Here is a 15,008-nt window from a genome sequence, read left to right as displayed (position 1 = left end):
TATCTTTCGCCTTTTAAATTTACCGCTGTATGATAAATTACTGTCATTAAAACAAAGTTAGCTTCAGCCTTGATATATCCCGAGTGTCAATGAATGCACCGTCATCAAATTTAAACGTCCAAAAATGAAGACCTTTCATTGGTCAGTAATTTTAAATACAGCAAAGATTAGCCAATCAGTGACACGCTTGTTGTTCGTAGGTAGCAACCAACGTAGGCAACCGTTTTCCCCCAGAAATTGGTTTGTTAGCTATCAGTGCTCAGTTAACGTGCCATTTTAACTATGAAAATTAATCTGCTAGTCACTCATTTTATATTATTTTAAGTTTGTCTGTAAATCTGCTGCTGATTCGGTGTATATTTTTCTCGACATGAACCTTGGGTGAGTCTGCTGCTGAACAGCTTGCTAAGCTAAAACACTGAATAGCTAAGGTGTCGCAGTGAAATTGTACATTAATTCATGCTTATTCATTAATTTCAGAAAATCAATCAACCTTAACCCACTTTGACGTTATCTTTGTCTAGACGAGAAGTGAAGCAAATATATTCCAAAGAGTAGACATATTAATTTGATTTCAAGGCACTATCTCAAGTACATATATTTGATATTTATTAATAAAAAGAGACGTACACCTTTTTTTCTTAATCAGACCAAACTGTAACTGTTTTAGGTCTGTTAGTCATACAGTTCAGATTCAATACTACCAAATCATTTTGAAGACATCAATAAACACAATTCTTTCTCAGTATTGACGCATTTAGTAAATGTAAATAATTTTGTTAATTCTAACTAAACCAAAACAAAAGAAAGACGGGCTGATTTAACTTCAGACTGTGAGAAATTTAAATGTATGTTTTTTATTGAGTGTATGCAAACCAATGGCTTCAACTGTAATAATGACTATACAAAATTTATAAGATGTATATCATACACATGCCCCTCACTTTGCTCAGTTATTATGTTGCTTCCCGATGCAAAAATAATCTACATTTGTAAATGTATTAAAAAAATAAATATTTGAAACATCATCAAAACCAGAATATTTAAAACTTTAGGTGACTTTTGTGTGAAGATCCACACCTTTTATGCCGGAGATTCTTCCTGGCAGTTGGAGAACATGTTAATGTGTACAAAATGTTTTTAGTTGGATATTAAATTACGAGTATCATATTCAGACTCTGTGTATCCATAATGCATTTGATCCATTAAGTGGCTCAGATACTAAAAGCTCTCAGAGCAGTGGAGGTGCGTGGCTGTAAATTAAATTCAGAAATACTTTGTTAATCTCGGGGGGAAATTTAAATGCAACTCATATTATCAAAGTTTCTCTAAAGAGTTGTTGTCGATGCTGATGGTTGTTGGCAGGACGGATCTGTTCTAAACCAGACAACGCTCCTCACCAACCCAACAGTGAACTACGGTGATGGAAGCATTGTTCTGTGGGACTGTTGTAAATTAAATAATCTACCAGTGGAATTGATACAATTTTATCAATATTAAGGAATTATTGACTGAAAATAAACTCCTATATCTTGTTGAAAGGAGACTTTAAGTTAGTTTTGTCTTATTTCAAGTGCACTGATATATTTGCACTAGAAACTAGACAAAAAATACTTGATAAGATTTTGTGTTTTTCCAGAATAAATGAAGGATTACTATCTTTGAAAGTTGTTCATCCAGTGCCACTCAGAAACTCCTGGTGTGCCTATAAACTAATATTTTCTCCCAGGGGTGCTTCAACTAAATTGTAAATAAAAGGTCTTAATGCTTATGTAAAAGCAATATTTTAAAAATAAATTATTAAATCCATATAAAATTTTAGTTTGATTTTGTCATTGTGGGATTCTGAGTGTCGTTTGCTGAGGAAAAATTTGTGAAAGCTAAACAGAAAAACTCTTTCTGAATCTATTTTAGGTTTTTAAAATTCTAATTTAAATCAGTGAGTGAAAGAAGAGTAGCTGTTAACTTTCATTCATTTTCTTAAAACAAATTTTTCCATCTGTCTCTTATGATTCTGGTTGTTTTCTTCTCTATTTTGTGCTCTAATGACTCTTATTGTTCCTGAACAGAGATGGTCTGCTGTTTGAGCTGGAAAATGGAAAACCCAGATTGATTTTACTCACTCATGGTGAGGCCTTCACACTTCCCAACTTATCTTCATGGCAACATTTTGGGATAAATTATCTGTTTATCTTTGCATTTGATTACAGAAGATTTTGCTTCAATATACTAACATATCTGCTTTAACAACCATTTCATTGATTTGGCTGCTTATGATAAAAATTGATTGCTGTAAAATTTAAATGATTAAAAAATGTCTGTTTAATATTAAGCAATACTAATATATTAATTTTATGCTTTTCTGATATTTTTGGCTCATTGTTTGGTTTATTTTTACAGCAGGTGTTGTGAAAAATCCAATAAAGGTAAGAAACAACATCAACATATGTTGTCTTTAGCTACATATTGGTGTCCAGCACTGCTTAGTCTCTTCTGGAAATGACTCCAGGCTGAAAGGAGAAAAAATAATTAAAATAAATAAATGTGTTAATCTTTAAGGTTTTTGTTCACCTGAATGGTTTGTGTTGCATTTCCTGCAGCTGCCCAGTAAGCACAGAGCAGCTAGCATCCTGAAAGCCAGGCAGCCGTCCTGCCTGGAGGAGGTTCAGCCTGAGGAGCGCACAGCTCAGCAGGCTGCGCGGGGTCCCAGGGAGGTCAGGTGTAAAGCAGCAGCAGCAGCTTTATCCTGCAGCTCCAGCATCTCCACCACTGATGGCAGAAGCTCCGTCCTGAATTCATCCAAAACTCCAGGCCGTCACAAAGAGCGCGCCAGTAAAGCCATGGCAAAGGTAAGGGAGGCGGAGCCTAAATAATTCATGTTTGGATCAGTATTGGTACAATTTAAAGGGGACCTATTAGGTTAAATTCATATTTTTGTATTTCCATTTGGGTCTCAACACTGTCCAATTGGCAGTAAGTTCATGTTTTTTGGTGTCTGGAAAATGAGCTGTTTCAAAAGCCTTCAAAATGTAACGTTTCAAATCAGCAGTAAAGCAGCCCGTTACCTAGCAACCCAGCCATAATTCTGCTGTCACTTAGCAGCTCCAGCATGTTTGGTCAGCTGGTTTTACAGCTGTGTAATCGCTGCTGGAAAAGACAAGTGTTTTCTTGTTGAAACCATTTACTGCATTCTTGTTGGTTGTGCAGGAGGCTCTACTTCTGCTTTTCAAAGATGCACAGGTGTATAATTGTTCATCTGTATGCAGCCATTTTCATATGAGAGTGTAAATAAGAACAAAAATAAGCATTACATTTGCATGGTGGAAGAGTAAAACTACTTTTTAATGCATGCCTTAAATAAACGTTTGATTATATAAAACATTTGGTGTCTTAGATACTGTAATAGTTATTAAAAAAACAACAAAAAGAGGTATTTACCTTTTTCAAGCCACTATGTGCAACTTTGTATCCATCCTCTGAAGGTAAAGACAAACAAACACAAACTCAGCTCCGCTGTCGGACCGCTGGGATCCCCAAGGAGAACGGATCCGCTTCCAAACGGTGAGCGCGGAGACGGAGTGTCGCAGCCTGTGCTGGGCAGCGTGGACGCAGGCCTGAAGGACGGAGACGTAATGTGTGTGACCGGAGAGCAGCTGCGGGAGCTCCTCAGCTCCATCACGGTGTCGACCGGCTGCGCCCAGCGGGGTCCAGAGGAGCAGGCGGCTCAAGGTGGCACTAGCAAAAAAAAACTGCTTCTTAAAAGCTGCTTTTTATTATAAACTGTTTCATTTGAATCTCCAGGAGGTCAAATACACACAAACTCTGTCTCTTCTGTGAACGGAGGGGAAGAAAGGCAAATAAGGGAGGATGAGAAAGGAGAGGAAATGAAGGAGGAAGGTGATGATGAATGCGACAGGTAAACATTTTTATAAACTCCAATTCTGCTGTAAATCATTCCAGATTGATTCAAGTTGAGCAAAAATAAAAAACATTTAGATTCAGTTTGAGCTGTAATTTCTTCAGCAGAAACAATAAAAACATTAACACAATTTATCAAAGGTCCAACCTGTTTTAAATTCTATTTGTTTAAGAGAATAATTTAGAAATTAAAGCTGCAAGCAGCATTGGACTTTTTTTTTTTTAACGTCCTGTCAAGATGTACATGTGTTGGTCAAAGCCTGGCTTGGGGCTGATTTAAAAAAAAAAATTCTAGGGTGTGCTGTGGAGGAATTAGGCCTCAAAACAGACAATTAGTAAAAGTCCCACTAAAGAAATCTGTCCTGTTGCTCCAAATTGTTCTGATGGTTTATTTTCCCGTAGTTTGCGTCGCTCTTCGTTCAGTTGGTTCAAAGAGCGTCGGCCGGACAGCAGAGCCGCCATCGACGCAAAGAAGGCTCAGTGGAAAAGAGAGCTTGGTACGAACGCTTTGCACGTGGCGACAGAGGAAAGGAAAAACTGCCTCTGAACGGGAAGAAACGTCCAGCAGTGATGATTTTGTCGAACTAAAATGATGTTCTGACTTTCAGATGAGCAGGTCGCCCTGAAGCAGCGGCTGCAGCTTTCAGCCCTCAGCAGACTGCAGGTATTTCACCTCAACCTTTACTCGACTGTTTATTCTCCTGGTTTAATACCCATCAGTTGCCATGGTTACTTCATGCAGTTAACCAGGAAAAAGCGCAGTGAGCCGGAAATCATAATGGGAACGTTTTCCACTTGAGAAGCTCCTTACTGGTTAAATTTATCCCTCAGATGAAACCGTATAACTGGCATAACTTGTAAAAAATGTACATTGTTGGGAAAAAAAAAGAGGCTTATTTTAGGTAATTAAGTTTTTCTTGAGTGCATTTTGCTTTAACTGCGGTCTGGCAAATACAAATAACTCTGAAACTGTTCATACCACAGGCGGATTTAGACTTAGAATAATTTTCATTCAAGTAAGAGGTTTGTTTGTGTCGGTAAAAGAGGCAGGCGTCTCCCAACTGACACTAAAACGACATGAGAGAGGTATTAGGGAAAAATGGATTTTACTTGCATTATATCAAAAAACGGCAACATTTGAATTCTTCTTTGTTGTAATGATTTATCTTTGAGGATGAGCTTAAAATCTTTGTTTTTTTTCCCAGTTACAAGAATATAGTGATAAAAGATGTAATTTTGCCAGAATATTCTAAAATTAAAATCAGGATTTTAATGAAGGAAATCCTGATTTTTATTGATTTTTTTATCCATTAAAATCAGCCCTACATATTGGTATGAATAAATTTTACTCATTATCTAATAAAACCCTGATTTTAATGGGATAAAAAAACAGGAAAATCCTGTTTAATTGATAAGTAAAGTTTATTCATACCAATGTGTTCATTTAAATGATGAAAATCCAGATTTTTATCCATTAGAATCAGCCCTACATGAATAATTTTTACTTATTTTCCTTTAAAATCCTGAATTTTATTTATTATTGTCAGGATTATCGCACAGCTCTACACATTAGTAAGAATAATTTTAATTTTTTCACTTTGAGTTCTGATTCTCAGAAGTCTCCTCAACCGTTCTGTTACCATTTAATGGACCTGGAGGTAAATTAATTAAAAAAAAACAACTAAATGCATCTGAAATCTGCAGTGAACAGGAACTTGAAGCAGTTTCCAGGCCTTTCAGCCTGTATTTTATTGATATTTTTCAGACGTTGCTGTGTGTTTCAGGGTGAGGAATACGCAGAGAGTGTTTCCTCTGTCGGCCACAGAGAGCAGCCAGCCGCCATCAGGTCCAGCCTGCGACTCGGGGTAAGCATAAACTCTGAACCAAGTTTCAAACATTTCACCTCCAAGTGCTGGATCCTGCTTCCTCTACGACGCGAAGGCCCAAAGTGTGGCCCGGGGGCCATATGTGGCCCTTGAACGATACAGATTTGGGTCATCCAGCACGATGCAGATGGAGAGTTTTAATATGTAATCACAGTAAAACGTTTGCCAACATAATTTTCTTATGACGAAGTTTTCACCAAAGGTAAATCCATGTTTATTCAGAGACTTTTACTGAAAAGCGGTTAGGTGACTCAAATTCTGTTCTTCGTATTGAATATAAATGTATTCGATCGAGTTCAAAAGTTTCCACGTTGTTTCTATAGAATTTCTCAAATGAATCGTTAAATTTCTGATTTTATTTTATTCCGCCTCTTTTTTTTTTTTAATCTACAGTGGGTCCCTAACATGCCGTTGTAACAATCCTGTTCAAGTTCTGGGTGTCCAATAAGTATCCATTTTGGAAAAAATTAAAGCTAAAAGCTTAATTTTCTTGAGTTATTAGGTTGTTTTTTTATCTTTGGCTACTTTTGAGTTGATAATTTTGGCCGGAGTGACGAAACGTTTGGACACCGCTGCTGCAGGAGGTGACGCCCATGGAGGAGATGCTGAGCGTGGAGAGGAAGGAGGAGCAGAGGCGGGCCTGGCTGGAGGAGCTGGACCGCCAGCGGGAGGAGACGGCCGAGCGCCGGAAACGGGAGAAGCTGCAGCGGAGACAGGTAGAGACTCTGGCCTAGTCCAAACATAGCCGGGTCGTTTTAAAACAATGACAGACGAGATACTAGTTTCTATAAAATGCTAAGCACTGCACAAAAAAGGAGAATTTTCAAACCTTCACCTGGGCCGGAGTTCTCAGTGATATTAACCGGAGGTTATGTGTGGATAAAAGGACGAATGGCATGAAAATCCGTTCGGTTTATCCGATATCCGGCGTCTGACCTCGCAGTAACGTCGTGTCTGCAGACAGAGGACCACGAGCGATGGGCCGCGCACTTCGACTCGCTCCAGCGCAGAGCGCCGGCCCAACCCGCGGCCCAACCCGCAGCGCCGGGGCGGCTCAGCGGCTCCGAGCGAGACGACTGGAACCCGTCGTCCAGCTTGTCGCTGGTCTGGGAGGGAACCAGCAGCTGTGGAGCCGACAGCGTCATGGCAGCCAGTGTGGATTCAACCAGGGGGTTTCCCTCCAGATCCAGGTAGAAAGCTGGGAAATGGCATCAACCCTGTTGAAATAATCAATAAATCGATCGATTTTCATTTGGACAACAGTCGATAGAGGGTTGATCTCCTTTAATACTGTTGAAAAGCCGACATTTTTAAAAACGCTGCAGACATTGACGGCCTGTAGGAAGGAGTTTGCACTTCCTGCCACTTTTTTCCCTCTAAGCTGAATTATTCTTACTTTTGAAATGCTTAATCCATTTTAATCATTGTTGTTTCGGTTCTTTTGCTCATGCTGGACATTTAAAATGTTTTGCATTTCCAGTGTTAAATATTGTTTATCTTTATTTGGGTATACTTGCATTAATTATATCAGCTGAAAATGGTCTCAAATTAACAATATTATCTTTTATTGCATCCAGCAGAATTTATTACAGGCCTAAGCAGGATTCCCTTCCAGGCTGGACTCGGCAACGTCTTGATTTTTATCATAAACGACTTCAAATATGTTTTAAATTGGCAAACATATGTAGAATATCTAAAATAACTTCTGGGACAATTTATTGTCCACTGATATCGTGACATGTTTACTTATTAATCTGAGAAACCAGCGTTAACTGCAGAGGAGCTGTTGAGCCAACTTTAAGTTACAATTCGGCTTTTATTTTGAAAAACAAGAAGGAAGCATTTGTTGCCTGTCACGATAACACATTTTTCTGGTCAATAAATTCTCCCAGAAGTTACTGAGATAAACGATGTTGTTGTTTTGAAGCAGTATAATGGTAATGGCATAATAATAATAATGCAAGAACACATTCTCAAAATCAAACTTTAAATTCTAATGAACATTTAACACTGGAACTGGAAGACATTTTAAATATCCCAAATAAACAAAACTACAAACAAAATTAATTATTAAGTCTGTAACAAAGTTACCTTTCAAAGAAAAGGCTCGTTGAGACCAAAGCGCCAGACTGGAGACTTTTAACATCCAGTTTTTGGAAGAAAGAGAAAAATAAATCAAGAAACATTTGCTGGCACGACAGACCCATTTCTGTTTTTATCTCCAAAATGTGGTGCTGGAAAAGTTTGAAAACTTGAAAAGTGCTTGAATTTTACTGCAACGGTTTTAAGATCTTTGTTTAATCTGAACTCTTGTTTTTCCTGCAGCTACCTGAGGACGATGACGTCGCTGCTGGACCCGGCACAGGTAGAGGAGCGAGAGAGGCGGCGGCTCAAACAGCTAGAGCTGCAGGTAGGGCGGCACCAACGTTGAGGCAGCCTCGTCTTCAGCGTGTGCCGCTTTGCTGCCTTCACCGTTTTGTTCTGGCCCAGAGAGCCATCGAGGCCCAGGTGGAGGAGCGCAGGAGGCAGAGGGAGCTGGAGGAGGCGACGAGGAAACGGGAGGAGGAGGAAGAGGAGCGGAGGGTCGCCATGGAGAGGGAGAAGCTGCAGAAGCAGTACGAACTGGAGATGCTGAAGAAGAAGGAGAAGGTCAGGGGTCAAAAGATGTCGCACCTTCACCACTGGCAGAAAATTAATTCCTTCAGATTTCACCAAAAGAGAAAGAAAAAAGTCGGAAACTAAGTTGTGCCTCATCCTTCATAGGTTCAGTGTAACTGATGGCAAACGGTGCTGAATTCCAACTGACTATTGTTATTATTGCTAATAATAATAAATATTTAACTTTCTTTTGGGATCAATTAATTATAGATATATTAATTAAAGATGCCAAATAATATAACAAGCAGACAGACTGGAAGTATTAATATTTTTATTCTTTAAAGAACTTAAATAACTCAATCTTATTATCTTGTTTTTGTAGAAGTAGTAAGACTGCCACCTTCAGGAGGGAGTTGGCATCACTTAAGCCAAAAGTATTTTATCATTTTTGAGAAAAATTTGCATTAAACTCACAATTATCCAAAAGCGCAGAAAGAAATTAATAGAATTGTTGATTGAATTTCTGCAAAAACCCAAAAGCATGGAATGATTGCTTTATATAGTCCATGCAGACGCCCCCTTCCTAGTTCCGCCCTGGGCGTCTGCCAATATCCAACAACGATCCGTTTCCTCCTCTTCAGGTTTTGGTCGAGCTTCAGAACGATCCGGTCCCTCCGCCGGAGCAGCCAGAGATCGGCGGGTCGGAGGAGACGCCCGGATCCAGAAGTGAGTGAAGCGCCAACGTCACCACAACCGACCCAAAGAACCCACAACAAACCGGTTCTCTGTGCTAAACAAGTCCAGCAGAACTTCGTTTGTTTCAGGAGTGGTTTTAGCATCTACAAGTATAAAGTTCAATAAAAAATAAAAAAAACAGAAAAGGAAAATGTAACAAATGTCGCGGTTTTGGTCCCCAGTCTGACCGAGTCTATCGGACTATCAGATGTGAAAACCGTCTTAAATCTCTGTGGGTTTAGTTTGGTTGAATCTAAGCCATGTTGGGCATGCATGTGTTTTAACAACAAACTGCTAGAAAGCTTTTCCTAACTGTCGGTTTTGTTTGTGCGAGTTCAGCAGTCACCAGGAAGGCTGAGTGTGTGGAAAACGGCGACAGCGGTTCGTCGTTTAAAGACTCGTCTGTTCAGACGGGTGAGATGCCGCAGATGGACTCCTGCTCTCATGTTTGACATTCGATTACAGCTCCTCCCCTCTCCCTGAGCAGAGGACGCTCCTCCTGCTGCTGCTGGAGACAGAGTTCAGGCTGCTGACGTCTCCGTCCAGAACCAGAACCGTCCGGCTCCCTGTGGTTCTGCTGAGCCTAACAGCAGGAGCCGTACTCCGAGAGCGGGAAAGGAGAACATCTGTTTGCCAGCGGGAGAAGATCCGTACGAGCCGTTCGCCCGGACGGAGAGGAGCCGGAGAAGCAAGACGAGGCCGGAGTGGGGATCACAGAGGTTACAGCGCAACATTTGCACCAAAACAGCAGCAGCTGCATTCCCATCACTGATGAGCAAATATTTATCTGGATTCTGCTAAACGAAAAAACACAATTTGGCAATTTTGGTAATTCATTTAAATAAGAAATTACATTAAAATCGCTCTTATATCGGCTTGTTTATGCGATAAGTCACTAAAAATTATGGGAGCGTTGGATGTAAACATTTACATGAGATAAGTTTATAATTCAGCCAATCGGAGGAGAGGTTGATCTGAGTGCCGAGCTCAAACTGTTCTGTTCTGCCCCTGCTGCGGTTCTCCAGGCCCAGCCGGCGGTTCGTTCCCGCCTCGGAGCGTTACCCGGTCGCCCTGCAGCGGGACCGGCAGGAGAGCCGGCTGAGGAGGCAGGCTGAGCTGCTGGCCCTGCAGAAGACCCGTCCGTCCAGAACAGAACCGCCCGCTCCCCAACAGGAGGCCCGGCTCTGCCCCAACGTCCAGCAGAGCAGAACCAGTCCCACTAAGAAGGTGGAGAACCAGAAAATCACAAGGGAATTAAGTGAACGATGTTGTTGTTTGCTAACGAGCGCTGATGTTTCAGGTGGAATCGGGTTTGAAAGGAAACATCGACTCGGACCGGTGAGCAGCTCCACATAAACCTGAGAACCTGTTCTCCCCTCATGTGGTTTAAATGGGGCTGGGGGGGGGGGGAAATTATTTTAAAAAATCTATTTTATTGATTGAATTTTTTGTTTTTGAAGATTTAATTTTTGGTAGAATCTGGATTTCTCACCAATTTCCCAAGTTGGTAATTTGCGAAAAATGAGTTTCATCTCATCAGGATGGTCTCAGATCGTTCAGTTTCTTTAATCAAACCGACCAGAGAGGTTAAATCTGGACTGTGGCATCCTGCAGGGGGCGCTCTCCTGCTGCCCAGAGTCAGCAGGCTCCCGGCTCTCCAGCCCTGGAGTTTGTTCCTTACCTCCGGACCGCTGAGGTCTTCAGCCTGGACCCCCTGGAGCCCGCCGACACGCCGCCACCCAGGACACACCCCGGTTAGAAACGCATCAGAAATGTTTTAAACTCGACAACAGCAGCGGTCTGCAATGGTACAAAGTAACTTTGGCTAAAATTTTTATATTTCTAAATTAAGAAATTAAGGCGACAAACGCAGGTTTGTAGCAGTTTTTCAGTTTATTCCTGCAATATTTACATTGAATTTCCACAAAGAATAACACTAAAAGTAGCAGAAATGTTTTTAGTTCTGAATCTGTGTTTCTTATTATTATACTTAATTTTAAATCCTTCAGGGGGAAAATTTCATCCTATTTTTTCTACATTTTATGCGTATCTAAATTTTAAATTGCAAAAATAGAATTAAAATTTCTCTATATAACTCATTACTGTTTTAGCTGGACAGAGCTAGCATATGCCATTTACCCAGAATGCATTGCAGCGTAAACATGGCAACGTCCATGTGACACTATTAAGTGTTTTAAAACCAAACAGCTTCACTGTATTGTTTTTACGTCTAAAATAAATATTTCTCAGATTGTATTGTTGCAACTAATCGTGGATCCATTCAAAACCAAAATTGACATTAAAATATTAATTTTAAGGCTTAAGAATTGGCTAAAGACGAACCAGACGAGTCTCATTTTAAAATCAGTTTTTGATTCAGAAGTCTTAAGTGCATTGCATTATATTGTTTTTATATCATTTTATTGTTTTTACTGTTAACTTTTCATTTTAATCAGGTGATAAACGGTGTGAATTATCTATGCCAGATCTTGGATTGTTTTGACCCGTTTTGTGTCTATTCCTATCAAACATTAAAAACAATGCAAGAGATTGAAGAAAACATAATAAGAAAACAAAATGTCAACTTTCCAAAAGTAGATGTTTATCTAAAATGAAATGTTGTGACATTTGCGGCTCTAAAGTTTTGTTCGGCTGACATCATGAAAATGGATCAGCCTGTGTTGTTTTTCCTGTTAACCACCAGGGGGCAGCAGCTTTCTGCCCAACTGGAAGGTTTTAATCTTCCAAAAATAAAAGCCCAAAAGGGTTTTATTTACTTTCAGAAATGAGTTTCAACATTGATATTATATTAATAAGCATTTTAAGCCTAAGCATGCTTTGCAGCCATCTTTCTCTGGGTCGACAGAACTTAAAAGAGGGTCAGGAGGTCCAGTTTGTCTGTTTTTGGTGAGTTATGACCAATCAGAACCTTGTCTCTCCTGGTCAGGGCCTCCTCCTCCTCCTGAGGCCTCATCTCCTCCTCCTGGCTCCTCGCATCGAGACCCGCTGCTCCACCCAGAGATGCTGCCTGGCTCCCAGCGCCAGCAGGAGATCCTGAGAGGCCTGGCCCAGCTGCGGCAGGTAACCCAGACACACCTGCTGGTTCCCCGTGAGGAACAGAAAAAAACACACGCTGATGAAAAGTATTTACACCCCGTAAACCAGTGGTCCCCAAACTACCTCCACATTTGGTCCGGCCCCCTGAACAATACCAGAGAGCTTTCAGGTTTTTTTTCATATATTGTATTTTCCGGTTTAACCACCAGGGGGCTCTTTAGTGTGTCCTGTAAACTGTGGGTGTTTTGTTTTGCATGGCGCATTGCTGCCATCTGTTGGACTTTTAGGGAACTGCTTGACTTTCATGTTGTTTAGTCAGTACGGTTGTTTGCTAGCGGTAGAACAGATGAACACACGGCGCATTCCAGGTCGAATTCTTCTAATTAATGCCTATAAGTAGCAACTTATACTTCAAAACGAGCCTTTATGTTAACATATGAGGAATGTTAAAGTTACTTTCCCTCAATGGAATATATACTAGTCGGTCCCAGTTACCGTTTCATTAACGGTTTTTGCCCATGTGCTTTCTGGGTAAAAATTAATCGAGTAGCGCGCGCGCGCATCCCCCACCCCTCCCGTCAATAATTTCCGGCAGCGCAGGTGATAAACGTGTAACAGTTTTTCTGTTACAAACTGACTCCGGCCCCCCACCAGAGAAGGGAAAAGTTATGTGGCCCTCACAGGAAAAAGTTTGGGGACCCCTGCCGTAAACTCTACGAGTGTTGACGGAGAGCTACGCCACACTTTTCAGGTCATGCAAAATGAGAGAGGAAATTCTTATAAGTATAAAATAATAAACTAAACATATAATGTAAATAACAAACAATGTACGTTTAAGTAATTTTAGTAAGTTTGGTTTTGGGTATGAAGCTTTTTAGATGCACCAAGTCATACTATTAATGTGAAATCAGTTCAGCTTTCTGTCATCAGATTGATCGATCCGGTTGGTGCCGTCCAGGCTCCGGTAGTTTGGGCCTTACCGGAACCGTCCGGCAGCTTGTTTCCCTCGGAACGGTTCCGTCCGCAGGTGAACCCACTCAGGCAGCCGCTGTCTGTTTCAGGGTTTACTACAGAAGCAGAAGGAGCTGGAGACGGACCTGAAGCCCGTCCGGAACCGCCGTGATAAGGAGCAGCGCGCGCTCTCCGCAGCTCACCGCACATGACCGGCGGCGTCTGGAAGCTCCTCCCACTGCTGCTGATGCGACTTCCTGTTCTACCGGGGACGGGAACCGCCTGAAGATAAACACTAACAGAAACCTGCTTCGGTTTGCTGTGGTTCTTTCATGGAGGGGAAGTTTAAACGACCGATTTCTCCTCAGTTTATCATCAACCTGCACAAACATGAAGGTTCTACTTCGTTACTGTCACAAACCGGTTTTATCTCCAGTTTCCTGCTGAACGACGAGCACTACGTTTCTAATGTTCCATTTTTTATTTATTGTTAATGTTATTTAAAGTTTGGTTTATCAATAACTGGTTAAAGATGTATTAAAGCTGCAATGTTGACATGACAAAGTCTTGCTGCACCCTGTATGGCAGGCTGTTTTAGCATAAAATCTGTTTCACCTCACTTGAATTCCAGATATCTCCAATTACATTCTGACTTGTAAAAATTACGCTACAATAAATTTGTATGTTCAGAATATCTACAACAAATTACTGGCTATGAAACATAAATTACGATTTGTCGAAAGTAAATTTCAAATATTTAAATTTTTATCCAGACTAATCATAATACTTGATATTTAAAATGTTTTTTTGAATGCAAATTATGACAAGGTAAAACTGAAACTGTAATTTTTACTAGTTAAAATTCCTTTTCAGAAATCTCCAAATGAATTGGAGTCTTTTCTATTTCAGATCATCTTGAATTAACATTCTGACTCGTCAGAATGGCATTTCTCATCTATTGAATTATTCTGACAAGTAAAAATGTCACAGATTTACGTAGTATTATAATAAAACAATGAAAAATAGATTTGGAAATGAGTTGACAGCAGCACTTTTAGCTTTTCAAAGCCATGTTTATGTCCAACATGTTTGCTGGAAGAGAATAAATAGGAAATCTGTTCCATTAAATGTAGTTGAAGATGTCTTAAATTATTCTGACTCGTCTGAATGTGAATGAAGCAATCTTAAATTTCCATTTTGTATAATAAAAATGTAGCCGTTTCTGGTCAAAACTCATTCTTAGCTAGAATACAGGTAATCAGGTGACACTGAGTTTATGTTAAAACGGCCTTCCGTAGATGCACAGCCTGGTTATGCCAGTGATTTAAACCAGTTGTTTTTGTTTTTGACTCTCGGAGGGTTTTCTTTTTTTCCTGAAGTTTTGAGGAAGAAAAATACAAAACAACCTCAGAAACCAGGACGAAGAATCTGGTCAGCTGCAAATATGAACATAGTTCAATGTTTGTCTTCTTTTTAGGTGTGAATAAAATCTAAAATGAACTTTGTTTTATGTTTTCCATCTAACAAGGATAATGGAAATAAAACTTTAAAATGTTTAATCTTTTGAATTGTTCATACGGGAAACATCCAAAATTCTCTCTTCAGAGAAAATTAAAATGATTAGGAACCAGAAAGACTCAAATCAAGAACTGTAGCGCAGTCATTTATTTCATCAAGTCTTTAGACTTATTCTTATTTTAGTGTAAAAACCTTTTGTAAACAAGATAGTTGAATATAAATTCCTGGTAATTTTCTGCACCCAGTTAATAAACACCTGCTCACATTCCTCCAGAAATCAGGGGATTAAATGTTATTTATGGAGCATTTATTGGTGCTACGTTAACATTAGAGACGCAAGTTGCA

At 40.1% G+C, this 15,008-nt stretch overlaps 1 protein-coding gene across 2 annotated transcripts; it reads left to right on the top strand.

Moving 5' to 3' along the window:
- Positions 1-182: 182 nt before the first annotated feature.
- ccdc66 (coiled-coil domain containing 66) lies at positions 183-14,645 on the top strand. Of its 2 annotated transcripts, none has more exons than XM_017304775.1 (21): positions 183-381; positions 2,070-2,128; positions 2,404-2,426; positions 2,601-2,849; positions 3,483-3,729; positions 3,802-3,916; positions 4,321-4,415; positions 4,527-4,582; positions 5,703-5,783; positions 6,386-6,520; positions 6,765-6,994; positions 8,130-8,214; positions 8,295-8,453; positions 9,044-9,128; positions 9,477-9,551; positions 9,625-9,856; positions 10,163-10,364; positions 10,438-10,475; positions 10,752-10,891; positions 12,085-12,218; positions 13,256-14,645. In XM_017304775.1, the coding sequence occupies exons 1-21, from the start codon at positions 371-373 to the stop codon at positions 13,355-13,357; spliced, it is 2,553 nt and encodes an 850-aa protein (XP_017160264.1). In that variant the 5' UTR covers positions 183-370; the 3' UTR covers positions 13,358-14,645. The 2 variants fall into 2 exon arrangements, with proteins under 2 accessions (XP_017160264.1, XP_008406569.1); XM_008408347.2 differs by having other exon boundaries at positions 2,401-2,426.
- Positions 14,646-15,008: the final 363 nt, after the last annotated feature.

The sequence above is a fragment of the Poecilia reticulata genome, linkage group LG5 (assembly GCF_000633615.1).
Source record: "Poecilia reticulata strain Guanapo linkage group LG5, Guppy_female_1.0+MT, whole genome shotgun sequence".
NCBI lineage: Eukaryota > Metazoa > Chordata > Actinopteri > Cyprinodontiformes > Poeciliidae > Poecilia > Poecilia reticulata.
The sequence above is the reverse complement of the archived record's forward strand: the minus strand, read 5'-3'. Positions and strand labels throughout refer to the sequence as shown.

Bases quoted from the DNA above. Each gene is read 5' to 3' on its own strand.
- ccdc66 (XM_008408347.2), top strand. The intron at 2,129-2,400 runs GTGAGGCCTTCA...TTATTTTTACAG, and splicing joins ATTGATTTTACTCACTCATG to CAGGTGTTGTGAAAAATCCA. The intron at 10,476-10,751 runs GTGAGCAGCTCC...GGCATCCTGCAG, and splicing joins GGAAACATCGACTCGGACCG to GGGGCGCTCTCCTGCTGCCC.